The following is a 20459-nucleotide window of genomic DNA, read 5'->3' as shown; positions in this document are numbered from 1 at the left end:
ATTGGTGAGTTTTTACCATTTTTGGGAGCGTTGCCACTCCGACCGATTCTTGATAACTTTGACCAGCCATGAAGCTTGAATTTAGTTTAAATCAAAATGACTGTTAGCTCGATTTGTCCAACTTAGAATTAATTATAGTTTTACTGTAGTTTTTGTTTTGTTTTACTGTATCTTGATGATAAAACAAACAAAAAAAACCATTAGTTTAACATTAAGACTAAGTTCTCTTTTACTCTGTTCTCCAAGGAAAATGACAACCTCAACCTGAGGACCCATTTAAACGTTTTTCTCTTGACTCAAGAGTTTAACTCTATGAGGAGAAGAGGCGGGTGTGTTTGAAGACAAAACTTTTACCTGGCCTGTAAACGGGCTTCAGCACCACAGATTTCTAGAACTGGACCCTAGTCAGGGTTGTTGGTCCGTTGAGCCTGTTAGACAACTCAAACAGCCTGAAATCAGTGCAGCAGCACGTTATTAAACATACACTGGTATAAAGTTTGCAGCTTGAGCTTTACGTGATATTAAAGATGCCTCTTTAAATCACAGGAAGTCAAATGTTGCCTTTAGTGACATATGGTTTTAAAGATGTTGTTTTTACATTGAAGTGTAAAGTTAATTTACCTACAGCAGAGCTCTGAATTCTTCATCCTTTTGGCAGATTTAGGTTTAAGCCTAACCTTTTAATTGTAACAACATGTTTCCTCTGACTGGAAGTGATATTAATGTTTTGAAGGGACTCTATAAAGAGTAAGGTGATGGAGGAGAGGCGTTCCAACCTTAAAGCTCATCTTTAAAGATAAACTGTCTAAAGACCAGGAGGATCATTCTAGAAGCTGGTCAGCATTAAAACAAGGATTTGATGGCTGTAATGCCAATAAAATAATTTGTATTGATTAATGAGAATGGCATAAGTACATTTCAGCATGTGCTATTATATCTAAAGTGTAAACAGGAACAAATGAAATCACTTTTTCTTAAAATTGATCCTCTTGCATGTTTTTAATCTTTTCAGAGATGCCTGTCACATTTCCTGTCAGAAACCAACTTCCTGGTTGAATGAAAATAATTTAAAATTCTAGGAAATAAATTCTAAATATGACAGGGGTATGAATAATTCTGGGCTCATAGATTGTTGCAGACCACTTCTCGCTTTAAACAAGTGTTATTTTTGTTTTTTAAGTTGTTCAATGACAGCCGCCGTCCTCTTCTGTTGACAGAAACTGAAAGCCACATTAAGCCAGCAGCTTCCTCAGGTAACCAATGGAGATGGCGGCGAGGTCCAGAGCAGTGCTGTAACCCACACCGTTAATCCCGCTTCCCCTGCTCCGACCCCGAACCCCACCCCAGCCCCGGCCGCCATCTTAACGCCCGCTCCTCAACTGCCTACAACCGAGGAAGCATCCACCCATTCCCTTCAGCAGCCAGCCACCTCCACCACAGAAACACCCGTAAGTTTTCATGTCAACATCCCAGCTTTCATCCTGAAAATAATTTTTTTTTTTATTGAGCTGTGCCTTCACTACAAAAACGGAACTAAAAATAAGTAACGTTTTCTTAAAATGTGTGTCTTTTTCCTTGATTTGAGCACGTAAATAAGATGATCTGCCAGATTTTTGCACTTGAAATAAGATGGAGATACATTTTTCCTATTTTAAGTGCAGTATATCTAATTATCTTATTATAGGGGTCAAAATACTCATTCCATTGGCAGATCGTCTTATTTACCTGCTCAAATCTAGGACAAAAAACACACATTTTAAGAACATTTTACTTATTTTTACATCAGTTTTAGCGGTGTTTAATTCAGTTTTGTATTATTAGACCATGAAAGACTACATTTAACAGTTGATTGTAATTTATATGTTTTGTGGAATGTTTTTGACATTCACTTGGTTTGATATTAGCATCATCTGGGTATAGCCAATTTAATTATTGCTTAAGCATAGCTATTTAAAAAGTGTAAATATTACCTTAACTGTAGTGTGTACGTCATTTGCCGTTCTTTTGAGCTACATGCATGTACGTTCTACCCAACCTCCTCTTTCAGGCCTCCCCTGCTCCTCCTGCACCAAACCCTCCAGCCACGGGGGGCAGGCGACGCAGGACCACAAGCGAAGACCCCGATGAGAAGAGGCGCAAGTTCCTGGAGCGTAACCGGGCGGCGGCTTCTCGCTGTCGACAGAAGAGGAAAGTGTGGGTCCAGTCTCTGGAAAAGAAGGCCGAGGACCTCGGCTCCATGAATACCCAACTACAGGTGATTTCCCACCCACCTTTTGCACGCAACAACCTGTTCACTTTTACTAAGTTTTTATTTGTCTTTGCACTGAGATGCGTAAATATGTGTGTGTGTGTGTTTATCATTTAGCAATGTTAGACACGCTTTTCTCTTCTGCTGTGATGAAGTCGTTAAAGCCGATTAAGCCGAGCTGCCGTGTGACAGCAGTAGAGTGTGAGCCCTTTACGTCGATACGTCCCCGTCAATAAAGATGTATCCTCCAGATGTCAGCCGCACACAAGCGTGTCGCCGCTTCTGTCTCGGCAGTTTACTGAATGGCCCCAAAAATCTCCCAGGGAAAAGGTGTCTTTTTGAACCTTCATTTCGCAGGAAGCAATTAGGATCTGATGCTGACAAGTTCGAAACAGTTCATGTATTTGCTGTCTCTGTTGATAAGTGTGAGCCGGGGGTGCGGCACGTCGGCGTTCCACACAATTAAATGAGATGTGGTGTTTACTTGCTTACCGTCTTTTTTTTTTTTTTTTTCCTAATAAAAGCCGAGCAAGATGTAAAGGATGGAGGAGGGGATACGCAAAATAAATTGCATTTAAATCAGGGGAGATCAAAGGCATGGCAGAGATGAGTGAGAGGAGGTATGGACAGAAGAAACCGCATGTGGGAGAGGATATAAGACGACTTTATATCGAAGCATTAATCAGCAGAGCGGTATTTGTAAAAAAAAGAAAAGAAAAACGAGAAAAGGAAAACATGCTGACATGGCCCAGCTGATCAGCGAAACTGCCTCTAATGATGCACAATTATTTTAACATCATCCTTAACTGGCTTCTTAATGAGGTGTCAGAGCAGACAGCTCACAGGGCTCCCAGCGTTACACCCGGCCTTTTGCTCACTTTCGATTAAGTTAGACGCAAGTTTTAACTCTCCATTGTCCAGCTTAGTTTACTTTAACATGCAGCCGTGGCGCAATTTAACGTAAATGTTCCTTTCGAGGAAGCGGCAGATCTGCTGTCATGCTCCTGATGTCACTGTTTTTTAGCCAAAAGTTTATTGCCGTGATAAATTGGAAGGAGCGTTCAAAAAGAGCCCGTCTGTGTTTATATTAGCTTTAAATGGCAGCAGACATGCTGGAAGCACCCTGAATATTGTACTGGCTGCACATGATGCATATGCTTCTTCCAGCTGTGTTTTTAATCTGGCTTACAATAGCTCAGCCCTGCCAGCACCGGCAAAACCAACCAGATGGAATCAGATAAATTGGCTGCTTTTAGACTAATAGATTAAGCCACTCGTAGTCCTTTTAAAGGAGAAGAGAAGGAGCTTAAATCTGCCACTGGTTGTTGCGTGAGCCCCCGGCCGCTCTAAATCCAGTTAAAGTCACCTTCAGCGTAATGTGGCTCTCTTTTACGACATGCAGAAATCCCCAGCTCTCCTGGGAGCTGTAACGACACAGGAGTGTAAATCTCTGCAGCCGCTGCGAAGTTGTACTGACAACCCTAACAGCTCACCTCTGACAAATGTGCTGGTTGGTAGCCAGTGAAGGCCCATAATTATTGTGCAGCAAGCAGTGTTTTATACTTTATCCTCTATTAATTTATTATGTTGTTTCCCCCTTTTTTGTGTTTGTCGTTTCTCTGGGGGGGGGGGGTGGTGCAAGTTCCCCAGAATAATGCTCTGTACTAAAGAACAAATGGGGTCCTGAATGTGTAATACTATGATTTCGTCATTAGCTCTTAAAAAAATGTGCCTATTCCTACAGGAAGAAACAAAAGGCAGAAATGTGCTGGATTTGTGTGTACATGTTGTGTCGTGTGTGTGTGTGCTGCCCGGGTGAGAGAGAGAGGCTTTGCTTGTGCTAATGAGCACGATCATGGGTGACATCTAGTGTCATAAGTTGCAGATTGCAGCCACATCCAAACCAAATATCTGCCCGTTTCTGTTTTTATTGGTTCGGTCAAGCTAGCCTAAGAAGCTGATCCGAAACGCACTCGTTTCATTAGTTTAAATGGTATGATTTACCTGTGTGGCCAAAGTTCACACAGGGAAAGCATTCCCCTGCTTGGGAGCTGCCTTAGTATTTTAAATAATGTAATGCAGAAAAACGGAGATGCATTGAAATGTGTGTCCGATTCGTGAAATCCAGATGTGAAGCCTCGACCTGCTGATACAAATTTTTGACCTATTGAGATTTCCTTCCTGAGAGCTGCATTATAAGAGGATAAACTGAACAATATTTAAAATACACACTCGAACCTTTCTGCTGTGAATTATGATATTAGGAGCAAAGACAATCATGACAGATATAAATTGTGGTTCAACAAGTGTTTTGAAACAAAGATAAGCTGCTGACGGTGTTTAAAATTTTCTTTAGCATCTTAGCGATTAGCGTTAAGTCATCAGTCTCTGTGTTTATTCCCTAGAGAACGTAGATCTGTGCCTAAACTCCACAAGGGGACAACATTTCTAAATCCAACATGTTCCTTTTTAGGCATAAGTTGAAAGGGATAAAATTAAGAAATTAAAACTAAGTAACTCTGTACTCTGTTCTGCCTTCCTATTACTTTCTAAAAATCTCTCCCTGTTTCCTATAAAATGGCCTCTTACGTCTTTGTTCTTCCTCTGGAATGAACTGGAGTTTATAGGTTTGACCACTTTTCACTGGTTTTATCCTTTCACTGGTTTTATCCAGCCCAATGGAAGGCCAATAGTATAAATAACAGTGTTACCAAGCCTGTGTCTCAATTCAGGGGCTTCATCCTTCGAAGGATGTATTTGTTGGCCGAATACGTCACAGCGCAGCGGCGAAGGCTGTCCTAATTCACAAATCCTTCAAATGCGGCCAACAAATGTCCTTTTCCCCGATTTTGAAGGAAGGGTCTGTGTATCCTTCATTGCTAATCCTATCCCATGATTCATTGTGGGTTGAAGAGAATTTTTTAACCGGAAACGGCAATGGTGGAGGGGAGTAAGAGCTATGAACAAAGTTGGATATATTACGCTTTCCGTGGCATAAAAGTAACTTTTAAAAGGTTTTCAGGCAAGGAGTTAGCTTTGTTAAACAGAAATATCTGCTCGGTTTGTTGAGATATCGCTTGATTTAAAAATTGCTCAGACGTGCCAGCCTCCAGCCCGCCGGGCGGCGAGGCTCACCACGCCGTGAGAGAACGTCTCTCTCCCGGCCGATTGCCCTTAAGGCTGCAACATACTCCAAGAGAACAGAGACAATTTGTCTTGTTCCCGCAGCAAATGCCGTAATTTTTTCACGTTTGAGCTGAATTTTTTTTCTCAAGGGGTGACCACCTAAGTACTGTGATTGGACAGGATTTAGATCGGCGTATTTAGGGTGGAGAAACGGAAATGTTTCACTCGTCTGTGGAACTGCAGTCGCGCAGTCCTGACCGTTCTCCGCTATGTATAGACAGAACCAGTTCGAACTTTTTTCGTATTCTTCCCACCCCAACTATGAGGAAAAAAATTATTTGTTCTCATGGAGTATGTAGCAAATTTTAGACCCCCGCTGGCTTTCAGCTGACCAGGGGAGTCTTGGCTCAGTGTCCCGAGAGAGAACGCCTTTCTCTCGCCGCACATTGCTTTGCAGCTCCTGCTGACATTCCGCTATGAGAAATAATTAATATTTAATATTATTATTATTATTATTATTATTATTATTATTATTATTATTATTATTATTATTATTATTATTATTATTATCATCTACAAATAAATTGATTCAAGCTTTGCTCAGAAAGTTACGGTTTAGTGTTGGAAAATGTTTTACTAAATTACACAAATGGTATTTGTCATCAATGAATTTGGTTTATTTCAACATAAAGTTAAATATTTGTCTGATTAATGCTTTAGAATATAATAAAAGATAAAGCAGTGTTTTAAATAAAAGATTGTGGGTAGAGGGGAATATAAAAACTGTGTTGGCTGAGGGGCCTGGGTGTTTACGACAATGCTATTTTCAAAAGGTCCAGTAGGGGGAGCACCACTCAAAAATAGTATGGCTTTAATCTTTGCCTTTAATTGTTCTGCACTTTGGTAACTACCTGTTGTTATTAAATGGGCTTTATAAATAAATTTGACTTGACTGCCTCTGAGTTGAGTTGTAAATACCTCTCCGGTAGTGAAACTGCTTACCACACCAAGGAGTGCTGTAGTCAGTGCAGCCTGGTAGCGATTAGTATGTTGCATTCAGTGATTTAAAGAAAATCTTATTTTTGAATTAACAGTCTGGCAGGCACCGGTCAGGGCCAAACATTTCTGGGTTCATCTTTATCGAAAATTTGTCTTTGATGCTTTTTTTGTTTGTTGTTGTTTTTTTTTTTTACATTTAAAAATGTCATATATTTCCAGAGAAATGTTGTCTGAAGGAACCAAATCTGATCCTGTTGTGGTGGGAAGAGAGACCATGTCTGTGACTGTCGTGTGTCTCTTCTTTGCCCAAGAACGAAGTCACCCTGCTGAGAAACGAAGTGGCGCAGCTGAAGCAGCTTCTTCTGGCTCATAAAGATTGCCCTGTAACCGTCATGCAGAAGAAGGCTGGCTATCACAGTGAGTAATGCTCCATTATTCTCGGCCTCAGGCAGCATGTGAAACGCGTCTAAAACGAGCTCCAGCTAAGGACACGTCTTAGCAGGAAGAACCATCGACGTGGGAGGCTCTATTTTTCTTGTTCGGGTGAAACTTTGCCCAACTTGAGATCTTTTTGGGTCGTGCTGCTGTGTCCATCCATTCAGAGGCCACAGCTGGCCTGTGAAATGTCTTTCTGGAGCCTAGACGAACATTTGCGACATGACGTTAAATAGCTGTGCTCTTCAAGCGGGGTGTGTTGTTTTTTTTGTTGCACCTGTATGTGGTAATTAAACTTTTCTTTTTTTTTTTTATCCCTAATGTTTTCATCTTACAGTGATCATCTTTATCAAGACTTAATGGTAGTTCTGTTTTGGAGGCTCTCAATTTAAATTTCTGGCTGTCAGCTCGCTCTGCAGAGCGTCATAACACAGTCTCATTTAGAATCATTTCACCTATTTTTCTTCGTTTTCCTCAGATAGAGCCTCTGTCATTTTGAGTTTGTGATCATAACTCACCTCCCCTCACAAATGAGCCACCCTGCAGAAAGAACGCAACACACCCCCTCTGCACTGTAACCCCAAACACATCACCTGACTGGTATTGACAGCGATTGCCACTAAAATGAGTCCATTAAAGCAGCAGGCTTGTCAAGTCTGTAGAAACATTTTCGTTGTGGAGTGTCCGCCAAGCTGCCCTGTTCGTTATGTAGCTCTTATTGCCAGCTTCACACAGACACACTTCCTGTGGGATACAGGACTCCAGGCTGGGGGCAGGCTGTTGAAGGCTCATTTGGTTTGGGGTAGATATCTCTTTTAGTGACATCAGCATAAAATTATGGTCATATTTCCTTTCTTAAGAGAAACTTGGCACACTTTTTTTATATCATTTTCGGAGGAAGCCCCTAAATGCATTACTGTATACGGCAAGATTTAGTTTTTGAAGTGAACAGAGTAATGTTGGAGGATCTAAAGATCCACCGATCTTGCCTTAAAGGACGAGGGGAAGCCCCTGTTTTGAGAAAAGGTATCAGAAGTCTCATTTACACTTTGGATAAGGCATGCAGGTGACAGTGCAAACATGCAGAAATGTGCTTCGGTCAAATAGGACCCAACTTGACCTATTTGGCCTGCGTGCAAAATATTATATGAACACTCTGTTCAACCTGAACAAACCGTCTCCAGTGTTAAATGTAGTAGTGGACATGCTTTCCTTTCACAGGGACAGGGAAGCTGGTTAGAGTTGATGGGAGCCTAATCCTAATCCAGGCAATCCAGGAGAAAAACATATTATAGGAAAGACTGAACACATAGAGAAACATGACGTTCCAACAAGGCAACAACCCAAAACATACAGGTAGAGCTACTATGGAGTGCTTCAGATCCATATTCATGTGTGAGAATGGCCTAGTCAAAGTCCAGACCTAAATCTGTATGATCAATGACAAATTGTGGAAAAGCCTCATGGGTAGGATTACTTTTGCAGGGCACTGTACGCCAATTCACGGGGAACCCCATGGTTGGGAGTCACTGTGGTAATCTATGTTGCTAATTAGTAAAGCCTTTTGCTTAAACTCTGACCAATCCACTAAAGACCTCATCAAGCTCTATGTTTTCCCTGTTACAAATCCCATAAGGCCGCTCCGCCCTCCGGACCCTGTAATACCCTTCATCGTCCTGCCCAGGCGTAGCCGTGGCAGGTGGAAGGGAAAAGCCCAGACTGCCCCACAAACAAGCCAGGACATGGCTTGGCTTTGGCACGGCGAGCTGTCCATCTGTTTACAGCGAAGGCCCGCTTCAAAAAAAAGAACCAGGAGAGCGGAAAGAAGCTCTGCCTGCCCCGGAAAGCAGAAATTTAGAGTATTGCGATTAATCCGCTGGCCACCACTCAGTGTTGTTAGAAGTAATGATGTTCACTTGAACATGAAACAAACTCACCAGGCTAATTTATTCTGGAGTTAACCTCCTGAAACAGGGGGAGAAAAAAAAAAAGGGCTGAAAACTGAAGCCTCTTCTTTTGTTGAAATCTTTTAAAATTCTCAGAGACCCAGTCATTAATTACAGAGAGCCATAACAAGTGACTTCATATCATTAGCCATATTAATTATCATTGTGCTCCTTATTCCTGTATGAAACAGAGCATGAGAGTGGAGTCTCTTTTTTTTCCATCAGGATCCAATTAATTCAAGGCAACTGCCTAACAGCTGGTGGCATTTCGACTCCAAGTCTTCCCTACTCTCCAGTGTGAGCATCATTAAAATCAGGTGCTGTAATCATCTGTCGCTGCAGTAGTTGGCAAGGTAACAAGAAACAAATGAGAATGCAGTTAGGGATGGGAAACACTGCCACATGCCCCAGAATGTAATGCGCCCTCATGATGTAGGTTTAAATTGACATTGGAGCGTTAATTAAAGGAAAGGGGTGCAGAAGTAGCATTATGGGGATTAATGAAATGCTTTGCATACTCCACATGCAGATAGCTGTTTTGCATGTGATTAGGCTCCGGCTGCAGATTCCATCCCAAGCCTTCTGGGTTGTAGCTGCTAGAGTCTAATTTAAGTAAACAGTGATTCGAGCATGTTGAGCGTGGTGACAGGATATTTTCCGATGCCTTTACAGTCTCCGACAAAGACGAGAGCTGCGAGGAGATGTCCGTCCCCAGCAGCCCCCAGAACGAGGCCATCCAGCACAGCTCGGTCAGCACCTCCAACGGGGTCAGCTCCTCCTCCTCGTCCTCCACGACCCCGGCAGTGTCCGCCCCAGCCAGCGCCGCTTCGGCCGCATCAACGCAGAGCACAGAGGAGAGCCAACCGCGGCGGGCCGGCACCCGGTCCCAGCCTTCAGGGAGCTGATCAAGCCAAACCCCGACCGGAGCGTCCCACACTGGAGTGCTGTTGGCTCTCAAATCTTTTTCTGACAAACAGAGGAAGGAGATTCTCTCTCCACTTCAGTCATGGACCATACAGTTTTTAATTTATTCTTGATTGTTTGGATTAATGTTTGGTAAAATTTTGTACTTGATAGGCTATGCTTTTAAAAATGCAATGTTTTCTCTTTACAAAAGAAAGGCACTTTAGGTGTAACATGTAAAAAAAAAAAAAAAAAAAGTGGCTTTTAACAGTATTGTTTGTTGTACTTGTTTATCGCACTACAGCAGGTAAAAAGCTCTTTAACTTAACATTTCTCAGCTATTATATTTTGAGAGGGGTTGTTGAGATGAAACACCAGATGTAGGTTACAACCCAATAATAATTCAACACAAATTAGTTCTAAAAAATGATGTGACAATAGAGTGGAAAGACACAAATAATTAGCATTGGTTGTTCTATTGTAAATGTTTTAAGTACTCAGCAGAGAAGCATTTTTGGTAATGACAACTTTATCTCTTCGTTACTCAGGTGGGATTTATTACCCATTTTTCCACATCGTCTTGTACGACTCTGATCTTCAGATCTTTTCACAGACTATGTTATATTCCTGTCTGGACTATTGTAGAAGCTTTATTGTATTTCTCTGTAACAATTTAAGAGCTTCCTTAGCTGTGTGTTTTGAGTCATTGTCTTGCTGAAATATGCCACTTCCGTCTTCAGATTCTTATCAGAAATATGTTAGTACAGTTTTTCATTCCCCCCTACTTTGATTCTGTTATGTCTGCCTGGACCATATGAAGAAAACACCCCAAACTATGAAGTTTCCACTTTCAAACCTCACTTCTGATGTGGTGTTTTCAGGGTGGCATGTAGGAGCATGGTGTGTATTTCATTCAGTTTAAATTCAGTCTCAACTGAACTGACTGTATTCTCCCAGAGTTTCATCAACTTGCTCAGATGTTCTGCCGTAAATTTTAAATGACCTTCTGAATATTTTTTTCTTCAGCTGTGGAGTCTTGCGCAGTGTGTGTGAATACAGACCCTTGTGGTCGAGTGGATTACTTTTACTTTTGGAAAAAGAGGAAAAGTGCTAAAGCTCTCTGTGAATGCAAGAACCAACTTATCTTGCATTCTGTTGCTAATCTGTCGGAAATCTTCCGTAGTTTATGATGGAATATTTCAGCCTTTTCCCAAGCTATCCTGATAGGAGTTGGCTAGGGATCTCTTTTACGTCCAACTAAAGACGAAAGGTTTAACACTTTGGCCACTGAAATACCATCAGATGTTTTACGGCGGAAATGCTACTAACACGTATTCCACGGAAAAAATATTAACTTTACTACCGCTAAACAGCTGGATAAATAAGGAAACTAGCTGAAGCTAAAGCTAACTGATGACTGTCAGTTCGTGCCACATGTCTTCTGACCAAAGATACCAGAAGTACAAACGGGGTGTATGACACGCGTATCGCTGCATGTTTTAGGGGCTAGTTTTAACTCAGGATAAATTACTTTAAAATGTAACATTTATGCAGCGGTGGTATCATTTGATGGTGTTCTAGCCCTCTGTGCTTCTTAAAAAACAGTGCAGAAATTAGCATTTCTGGAGGTCCGTTTTCCCCTCTACCAACAGACTTTTTAACTAAATATGTTGCGGATTTCACCACCGGCTGTTAGAGTTGTTACACATGCGTAGTAAGCCTATAAAGCACCTTCATTCATTTGTGAATTGTCTGCGTGTCACGCTCGTTGCGTGAGGCTACACAGCTCTGTTACTGGTCCGCTAACAGCTTCCAAAGTTAGCAAGAACGCTAATCCACTGAACGACTAGTTCCCCAATTATTTGTTTGGGGACTAGCGGGAATATGCCCACTACTGCTTCAGAGGCTTATTTGCAATAGCTTGGTAATGGAAAGCTTTTATAAAGACTATTAAATAGGAGTAAACCTGCTGATGTTGATACTGTTAATACTGATACGGAGGATTAGTTTCCAAATAGTGGCATATTTCAGATGTTTTCTTGGATTTCTATGGCTTTTTGCAAATCTTTGTTCAATTATTATTTACTTTCATCACAACCTATTAAATATAGGCTAATTTATTGAGATTGTTGTTTAGATTTTTTTCTGTGTGGAGTATGTTGGTTCTTACCGACATATGGTGTGAATTTCATGTCAACAGCCCCATTGGAAAAACTGTTAAGGTGTTCAACACTTATTTTACCTGCTGTATGTTTTTTTTTTTTTTTTTTGTTCGAAGGAAGTCAGTCTGTCCATCAATAAGTTTACCAAAGTGCTTTGTTGCTCATTTATCTTAATTTATATGCACTTTCTTTGTTTAAAAAATTTTTTTTTTGTTTCTATTCTTTGACCATTTTGCACATATTTAAGAGATGACGGGTTTACTTTTCAAGAGTGTGTTGAGCACCGGCAGCTTTTTAGAAGTAGGTTTTTGAATGCTGACACATAGCTGAGTTTGGCTGAGACCAGCCGTAGTGGCGTAGTGCAAGTCTGAATGTTTGAGCTCACCTCTGCATGTAAAATAGTCTGATGGAGGTGAGCTGCTTAGATCTGTGTGTTTTCTCATTAACATTCCATCTGTAAGTCTGATTGTCCCTGAAGCAGTGATTGTAGGATTGCAGTAACTTTTTTTTTTTCATTCCTCGGTTCATGGTGATGTTATTCAGTGCCATTAATGTGTTTTGCATAAATACCTTCTGTACATTTTTTTTAATGCAGATTAAACCTGGGTTGATTGCAGTTCTCCCAGATTTAAAAGGTCCCATGAACATGTTTGCTCTGTAGAGATTTTCCTGCTTTTTAAACTGTGTTTGCTTTCCTAGTGACTCTATGGCTTAAGCGTCTAATGCAAAACACCTCAGAATATTAAGCTTTCCATGAACAAGAACATTTTTAGGAAACATTGTAAAAAAATTATTGATGAATCACGTGTGATCCTTCTTAATGTTTGGTTTGATAGGATTGTACAGCTTTAGTAGCTCAGCTCCATTAGTTGTTAGAACTGACAACTTAGGAAACACTTCTTGTTGACTCTTATGTAAAATGAATGTCATTCAGATGTGGACTGGTATCACATCAACATTAGTTACACTACAGCTGAGGCTCCTGGAGCATTGCAATCGTTGAAGTAAATGTAAAGAAGCAAAATTTCCACTTTAAAAGTCAGTTTGCCTTTCCCCCTCTTAGTCTGTACTGGCTTACTACTGTGTAGTTTTATAAACGGCTAACACATTGTTTTCTGAAAATGTGATTTTTAAGGTTTTATTGTTATGTGCTATCTGCATGAGATAATTCTCTGCGAGAATTTTACCGTTTATGTCTCATTAAGAAAATAATATAAAACAAGTTATTACAACTTGACTTGCGGAAGCTTTTGTGATTTTTGTTTTGTTTTTGTTTTTTTCCCCCCTGGGCTTAACGGCTACAAACGGGGCGTGATACTGTGTCGACAGTGTAATTGTAATGTGAAGGTTCTGTTAAAAAAAAAAAAATCAACTGATAAAGTGTTGTAATAAATCTTTTAATAACTTTTAAAAGTCATCCTGCTTCCATTTGATGCTCCTCTTTGAGTTGGTGTGAAAATGGGAAGAAGTTGGTGTGAATGAAATCTTCTGATTTATTTATTTGATTTTATAATGAACCTGAACAGGCCGTCATTATGGCATTGGTATAAAAAAACACACTATCTAAAGCAGTTGGGTTGCTGCTCTTAAGCAGTGATTCAAGCGGATATTTACTGTGGTGTACACTGCCACCTTGTGGACAATCAGTCTTAGTTTCTTGCCTGAACTGTCAGCCCTATGACAGACATTCTGACACAGATTGTTCCACTACTAGGGTTTTATTCTTCTAGTGGCTTAAAATGGCAAATTAAATATCTTCTTGGACCCATTCTGGACTTTTTGGAAAACCTCTTTTGGTGCCAATGGACAATACGTTTTTGCTTCTGAGTAATGTAGTCCAATTACTTAATTTAGCACACTTATTTAAAAGTTGCATTATGTAAAAAAAAAAAAAGGACATTCTCTTCTAGGTTTGATGAAAACCTGCTGATGTTGTGTTAAAGGTTTGCTATCAGGAATAAATTGTTTGCAAAAGTTGTGAAAAGGAAAAAATGACAACTAGCAGCAGCTTTAGTATCCGGCCAAAAAACAAAAAAAAAAAAACGTAATGAAGCTTAAAATTGCAATTCCATATGTCACAACCAATGTGACTCAGGGCCCTATCCTTGGACCCATACTTTTCATTATTTACTTTCATTTACCTTCTGGAAATGTAAAATTCATTTTCACTGCTACGCAGATTACACTCAGCTCCATTTATCTTGTAAGCCAAGTTTAGACTCCCATAAAATGTATTATTAATATTATGTATAATAAAAATTTATAAAAATATGAAATAGCTAAAGCATTTTGTAATTTTAAATACCATCTGACAGCTAGCCTTCATAGAGCACAACGTTTAGAAACAGTTAAAATTTCAACTGTAAAAGTTAAAAATACTAATACCATGGATGTGCCAAAATATTCTTCAATTGAATAAAAACAAAACTGAAGTAATAACTTTCAGATCATTAGAGGAGCGATGATAGCACACAGCTCCAGCTGCTTCAGCTAGGAACCACTGATCAGGCCAGAAACCTGGTTGTAGTGATGGACTCAGACCTGAACCTCCAAAAGCATCTAAAGACAATTACAAGGTCATCTTTCTATCACATGAGGAACATTTCCAGGATTAAAGGACTAATGTCTCAGCAGGATCTGGAAAAACTAATTCATGCGTTTATTTTTAGTCAAATTGATTACTGCAACGGTGTTTTCACAGGTCTGCCTAAAAAGTTGATCAGACAGCATGCAGCTGATCCAGAACGCTGCTGCCCTGCGTCCTCACCAAGACTAAGAAAGTAGAGCACATAACCCCTAGTTCTAAAGTCCTTACACTGGCTCCCTGTATCTCAGAGAATAGACTTTAAAATACTTCTGTTAGTCTATAAATCCTCTAATGGCTTAGCACCTAAATACATCACAGACTTGTTATCAGTGTATCAACCATCCAGACCACTCAGGTCTTCTGGCTCCAGTCTACTCTGCAGAACCAGAACCAGAACCAAACACGGAGAAGCAGCATGTAGTTCCTATGCTTCCACTTATCTGGAACAAACTTCCTTAAAACTGTAAAAGTGCAGAAAGCCTGAGTTCCTTTAAATCAAGATTGAAAACACATTTGTTTAGGATTGCCTGTGACTGTTGTGGTTAAACTGTTTACTGAAACATCATTAGTTTAAGTTTGTAGTCCAACTGTTTTTAATATTTGCTTTTAGTTTCTATTTTCCCATGTTTTATTTTGTTTCTACATTTTATTCCAACTTGCTTTTATTCTGTTTTATTTACCTATATTTTAATCATGTAAAGCGCTTTGCATTGTCTTTATACTGAAATGTGGTATACAAATAAATTTGCCTTGCCTTGCCAAACGTCTTAACACACGTCTACTGGTTGAGCTGAATATTAGTTGAAGAAGCAAATGAAATATGCAGGAGTCCAAAGAGTTTAGATCTAAAATGTGTGAATAGTTTACAGCAGTCCCGTGTGAAAAAAAACAGCTACATTATTGTAACATTTAATGCATTAACATCTCTATATGTTAAAGATTTACAGAACCCTCACAAACGTCAAGCCTATTGTGGGCAAAGTTAAGTCTCATATTTGTTGTTTGTATACTTACAACTACATAGTTTATAGTTATAGTTTGTACGTGAATATATGAAAATATAATCATAGAGGTTGTTTAACTAGAGGTTAGAGAGCGCCGATGGTCCCATCCTTGCAGGGAGACTGCAGTATTTCCTGAATCATTGGAAATAATCTGTAGAGTTGTTACATTTATTATATTAATAGAGAAACATTGGTTTTCAAGCATTAGCTGGTAATGTGAACCCAATTTTTCTAATAGAACAAAATGTTTCGTCTTCTACAACATGTCGCAAGGCTTGAGCTCACAGCAAAGGGGAGATATTATCCATTTTATTTCACACAAACCTTTTAGGTTTTCCCACAAAAGAAGAGAGAAGCTCATGACCCTCACTACAGACTGAAGCAGACATTACTGGAAGGTCATTTATAAACAGTGGAAAAAGGAAATCACAAACCATATCAATAGCAAATATCCTGTTTTTAGACATGTATTCTAAATATTTAACAGCGATATCATTCATATATTTTTTACAAATATATTTTTGTTTATTTAGTTTGATGTCTTGGTGAGATCCACACTTTTGGATTTATTTCCCAAGTGGCCGGTGCCTCGATAGGTATTTCTGGGTTGCCCTGTCCAGATGTGTTAGATCACTATTCTGCTGAAAGATTTTATTTTTTTAGTTTTCTGGGAGAAGCTAGCACATTTTTATTTTAAATCTGGTATATCAAAAGGAGTCATGGGGCCATCTACTCTAACAAGGTCTCCAGAGCCTTTGGAAGAGCCCAAAGCATCACAGATCCCCCACCCTGCTTCACAGTGAGCATGAAAACGTTCCACAAATTTATATTTGGTTTCTTGCCAAAAGCTGGGAACTTTGTTGCAGAAAAATTTAGTCTTATTTTACCAATAAACGAGAGCGGTATTAGCTTCTGGTGTTATTCCATATGCACCAGGATGGATTGGACAGCAGGTGGCGTCATTTTCTAACCTAACAGCAGTGGCCGTCATGGTATCAACATGTTTTCATTGAAATGTAGCAAATTTCCCCTTTTCATTTCAGGAAGCAAGTCTAAAAGTTCTCCCAAACTTCAGCCACCTTTCAGAACAGGTTTCCGTCCATACACTAAATGACAGCTTGATCCACGCATACATAGTCAGAGACACTTTGGTTCTCTCACTAAGGATCTGAAATGAAACAACTAAGATAAAGTGCTGAGTTTTGACTTCAATTCAGTAGGTTGAAAACAAAATATTGCCTTAAAATGTTATGAGCTACAGTTCTCCTGTGTTAGGGGTCAGAGGCATTTGTGAAAATGAAATAATTTTGTTTCAGTTTGTTAAAACTCATTTGCATGCAAAGATTGCCCAAAGAGTTTCATCCCGCTTTTCCAGGCTGTTCTGTTTGATTGTGGGTCTTGCTGTATGAAGTTTAGTCTTCAGCAACAATACGTTTTTTTTGGTGACCGACTGAACATGGCTGAACTTAAGCAAGAAGTTTTTTTCTCTATACCTCTGTGTTCACCCAGCTGCTTCTGCCCTGTAACATTATCAATAAACACCAGTTATCGAGGGTCTTTGGCAGCCATGTATGTCCAAATCATCATCATTTCCTGCCATGTTGCTTGTAGAGATTGAATTTAACTCCGTCAGTCCAAAGAATGCTATTCAAGAACTTCAGCACATTGTTTTAAATCCTTTTTTCAGCAAAATCATGTGGGAGACTTTTATATTGACATGTCTAACCCCCTCAAGTAATTTCTTCTCTTGCCTGGATGTTGTGAAAGGCTTTTCTTCACCATGGAGCTGATCCTGTCGTAATCCGCCACTGTTGTGAACATCTAGGCCTTTTTTTTTTTTTTTTTTGCATTGCTTAGATCACCAGTGCATTATATATTTAGCTCAATATATCAAACTGCAGGCTAAGCCACTTCTAGTATTCTATTATATTGACATATCTTGTGGTTTCATAGCAAATCTTCTAAATGCAAGCACTGAAAGTCCACTCCAGACATTTTATTGCCTTGATTTTGATTTAAATAATGAAGGCTTTGCTGTTACCTGTCAAAGAAATATCATTTGAGTCAAATATGCTACTGCCTTTGGTCCCTTCCAAAAGGAGGTGGTACATATTAAAATGGTGTAAACTGCTTCCTTTAGGCTGCAGATACAGAGCTGCATGCCTGAAGAGTAATAGGAACAATCAAATATTATGCGACTTGTATTAAAGCCTAGTTTTTTAATAAATACATATCAGATTTTAGTGGTGTTGTTTTTGCCATTTTATTGGATGGTCTTATATTGTTTAGTGAAGTGTGTAAAACCGAATGTGAGGGCAGTTATATTTTTCATTGCTGCAGTGTTTGTTCATCAGGTCGTGTTTTCAAACTAAGCCCGATTGCAATAAAACAATAATTGATTGATTCCCCTGATTAGGAGGTGGGTACTCTCAAATTAAAGCTGAGAGCCTGCACTTTATGTTCATATCATTTATTTAACTGTAGTTTAAATACGTTTCAGTAGACATAAAACAACAGAGCTTGCTTTAGCCACTAAATTCATACTAAGGGTCTCACTGTGTGCTCTCCCTGCCAACGCTCCAGTTGGTGGCACTCTGGCTCTCTGTGACGCTGCCTAACTAGGGCAGCCGTGATTAGCTGCTGATCACAGAGCAGAGAATCGTTGATGGTGCTATGTAGGTCACAGCATTGGCCAATAACAACCCTTTTGACTTTATGCATATTTAGAAAGCATAAAATCCCACGATGCGATGGTAAAAGAAAAAAAAAATCTTTATGCTGCATTAAAACACTAAACAGAAACGTACTGCGACCTTTTAATTCTTAAAGTTTGATTAATTAAGTCCCCCTGGCAACAGCTCCATGGTGTTAATTATTCATTTCAGAATGATTTTAATGTAAATTTGATGATAGTTTTGATAAATGGATGCAAAGCATCTAAACTCAAAATCTTATGGTTGCAGTCGCAGCATGAAACCCATCTTGGAGACAGCATGGTTCTTTTTGTTCGATATAAACCTTGATTTTGAAACGCTAAAATATCTGTTTGTATATGTTGCATGAATACTATAAAGTACAGGGAGAAGGCTAAACTTTTAGTGCCAAAATATTTGTATTTGGATGATAATGTGGAGCAGATCTGCTGACAGGCGGCCTGCTCCAGCTGTTCCCATAATTCGACAGGTAGAGCCCTCCGTCCCTTAGCATTCCGCAGAGGCAGACGGCCTCTTAATTAGGCGAGGATTAGCGGCCAAACTGCCTCATTTACGTGAACTGTATCCTAAAGACAAACTGGCTGCTCTGCCTCCTTCAGGGGGCATCTGGGGTAAGTCTGAAGAAACGCAGAGGTTGGCGAAATGAAGGCGCTCCGGGCTCAAGGGTCCAGATTTCCTGACAATGAGGAGCCCCTCTCCCCCTGCTGAGCGCTGCTGTTTCTGAGCGCTCGCTTTAACCCCTGCAAATCCAGGGAGATGGGAGATGAAACAGCTTGATTTACATTTAATTCAGATTATGTAAATACACCGGTTGTGTCCCAAATCAAACAGGGGAGGGGGGGGGGGGGACACAATGCAAGCTGCCTGCTGAAGCCGGCAGAGATGGCCCCCATTGTCATTGAAATGATGGGGCATCAAGTATAAATCTTTTACACACGGGGAGGACGTTTAATTGAACTCTTTGTGAGATATAATGTGTTCTTCCTACAAACACTGATAACTTGTCATTATTCCCGGTCTGTGGCCTGCGCGCACACACGCGCTACCGGGCAAACCGAGTCTGTTTGCTCTTGCTCTTGGATGAAGGGCAGCCAGGCCTCTGCCTCTGCCACTGGGGATGTGCATCTGTTTAATGGCATTAAGTAGGTGTATCAGCTTGGCTATCGCTCAGTACACCAGTGGATGCAAATCCTCAGCGGGGCACGTGCATGGAGTGATTTGGACCGCGCCAATCCGTCCCCTGGGCATCAGCTCTCCACAGCGTGTTTGGAGACAGTAAGGCGCCTCCGCTGACATTAGTATGCACTGAAGGTCTTTTCACACCGGAGGGGCTGTTACACTACAGGCAGGTCCCGCTCCCCCCTCTTAGCCGCGTTTCCCATGTGATTTAGCTTATTTTGTTATCAATATTTAATGTTGGTCCGGTGCACGCTGAGTGATGATGATACAAGGCTGCACAGTCGGCTGGAACTAAGAGCTTGTAGTGTTTAGTCAGCACTTCATTGTTTGCCAGGAGAACTGTTCAGACCAACAAAATAAGCAATGCTATTGTTTATTTGTGTGTTTTTTTCCTGTGATTCAGACAGAAAGGTGCCAAGATTTGATATGATGCATATCTTTAATCGGTTTGAGCGTTCCCATCCAGACCGGCACATAGTGATAAACCGATCAACCAAGGTTCAGTTCAGTTAAACATATTTTGATTCAACTAAAGGTTATACAATTCAATTTCATATGAAACAAGGAGGAAATAAGAATGAAATCAGGCACTGATCATTTGCAAAGAAATCAAAATAAGTTTTTTTTTGTTTTTTTTTTTTTTTGTCAAAGAAGCATTGTAGAATAATTCCAGTACATTGAGCCTCATTGCAACATGAAAAACCTGCAGTGTAGTAGATTGGGAGGTTATCAGATGGTAAGTAACTCAGCAGGAAGCGGAAAATCATGGATTTTCAAGCTTATGAAGATAAAAGATGATAATCAAAATAATCATCTTTACTTGTCATCGCAACTTTGTGCATTCTGAGGAAGTTTCTTCTCCGCATCTAAGCTGTCCCTTAAGGAATGCCACCAGCGCACCCATGTTTCTTGTCATTTTGATGATGATGGTTTACAGATGATAAAAACCCAAAATTCTGTCTCTGATTTCTTTTTTTTATCTGATGATTTTAATGTAGAAGTAATCAAAAAAGCCTTTTGACACAAATGTTACCTGTTTAGTCATTGAAGCTATGAGTGATCAGATTTGTCGGTATTGTAATTCAAACCACTTGGCATGATAAGAACAAAATCAGCTTCACTGATCCTGGTGTTTATAGCTGTGCTATCAAACAAT

The 20459-nt window shown here is 40.0% G+C and overlaps 1 protein-coding gene across 3 annotated transcripts in view; it reads left to right on the top strand.

Annotated features, from left to right (window-relative positions):
- atf2 (activating transcription factor 2) overlaps positions 1-13199 on the top strand; it is a 28632-nt gene extending 15433 nt beyond the window's left edge. For all 3 annotated transcript variants that reach the window (XM_012851959.3, XM_021310275.2, XM_021310274.2), the window contains 4 exons: positions 1218-1448; positions 2048-2254; positions 6685-6790; positions 9427-13199. In XM_012851959.3, the coding sequence (XP_012707413.2) occupies positions 1218-1448; positions 2048-2254; positions 6685-6790; positions 9427-9659 (777 nt within the window). In that variant the 3' untranslated portion in view covers positions 9660-13199. The remainder of the gene's footprint in view (positions 1-1217; positions 1449-2047; positions 2255-6684; positions 6791-9426) is intronic.
- Positions 13200-20459: the final 7260 nt, after the last annotated feature.

This window comes from Fundulus heteroclitus, chromosome 7, assembly GCF_011125445.2.
Source record: "Fundulus heteroclitus isolate FHET01 chromosome 7, MU-UCD_Fhet_4.1, whole genome shotgun sequence".
NCBI classification, from domain to species: Eukaryota; Metazoa; Chordata; class Actinopteri; order Cyprinodontiformes; family Fundulidae; genus Fundulus; species Fundulus heteroclitus.
The sequence above is the reverse complement of the archived record's forward strand: the minus strand, read 5'-3'. Positions and strand labels throughout refer to the sequence as shown.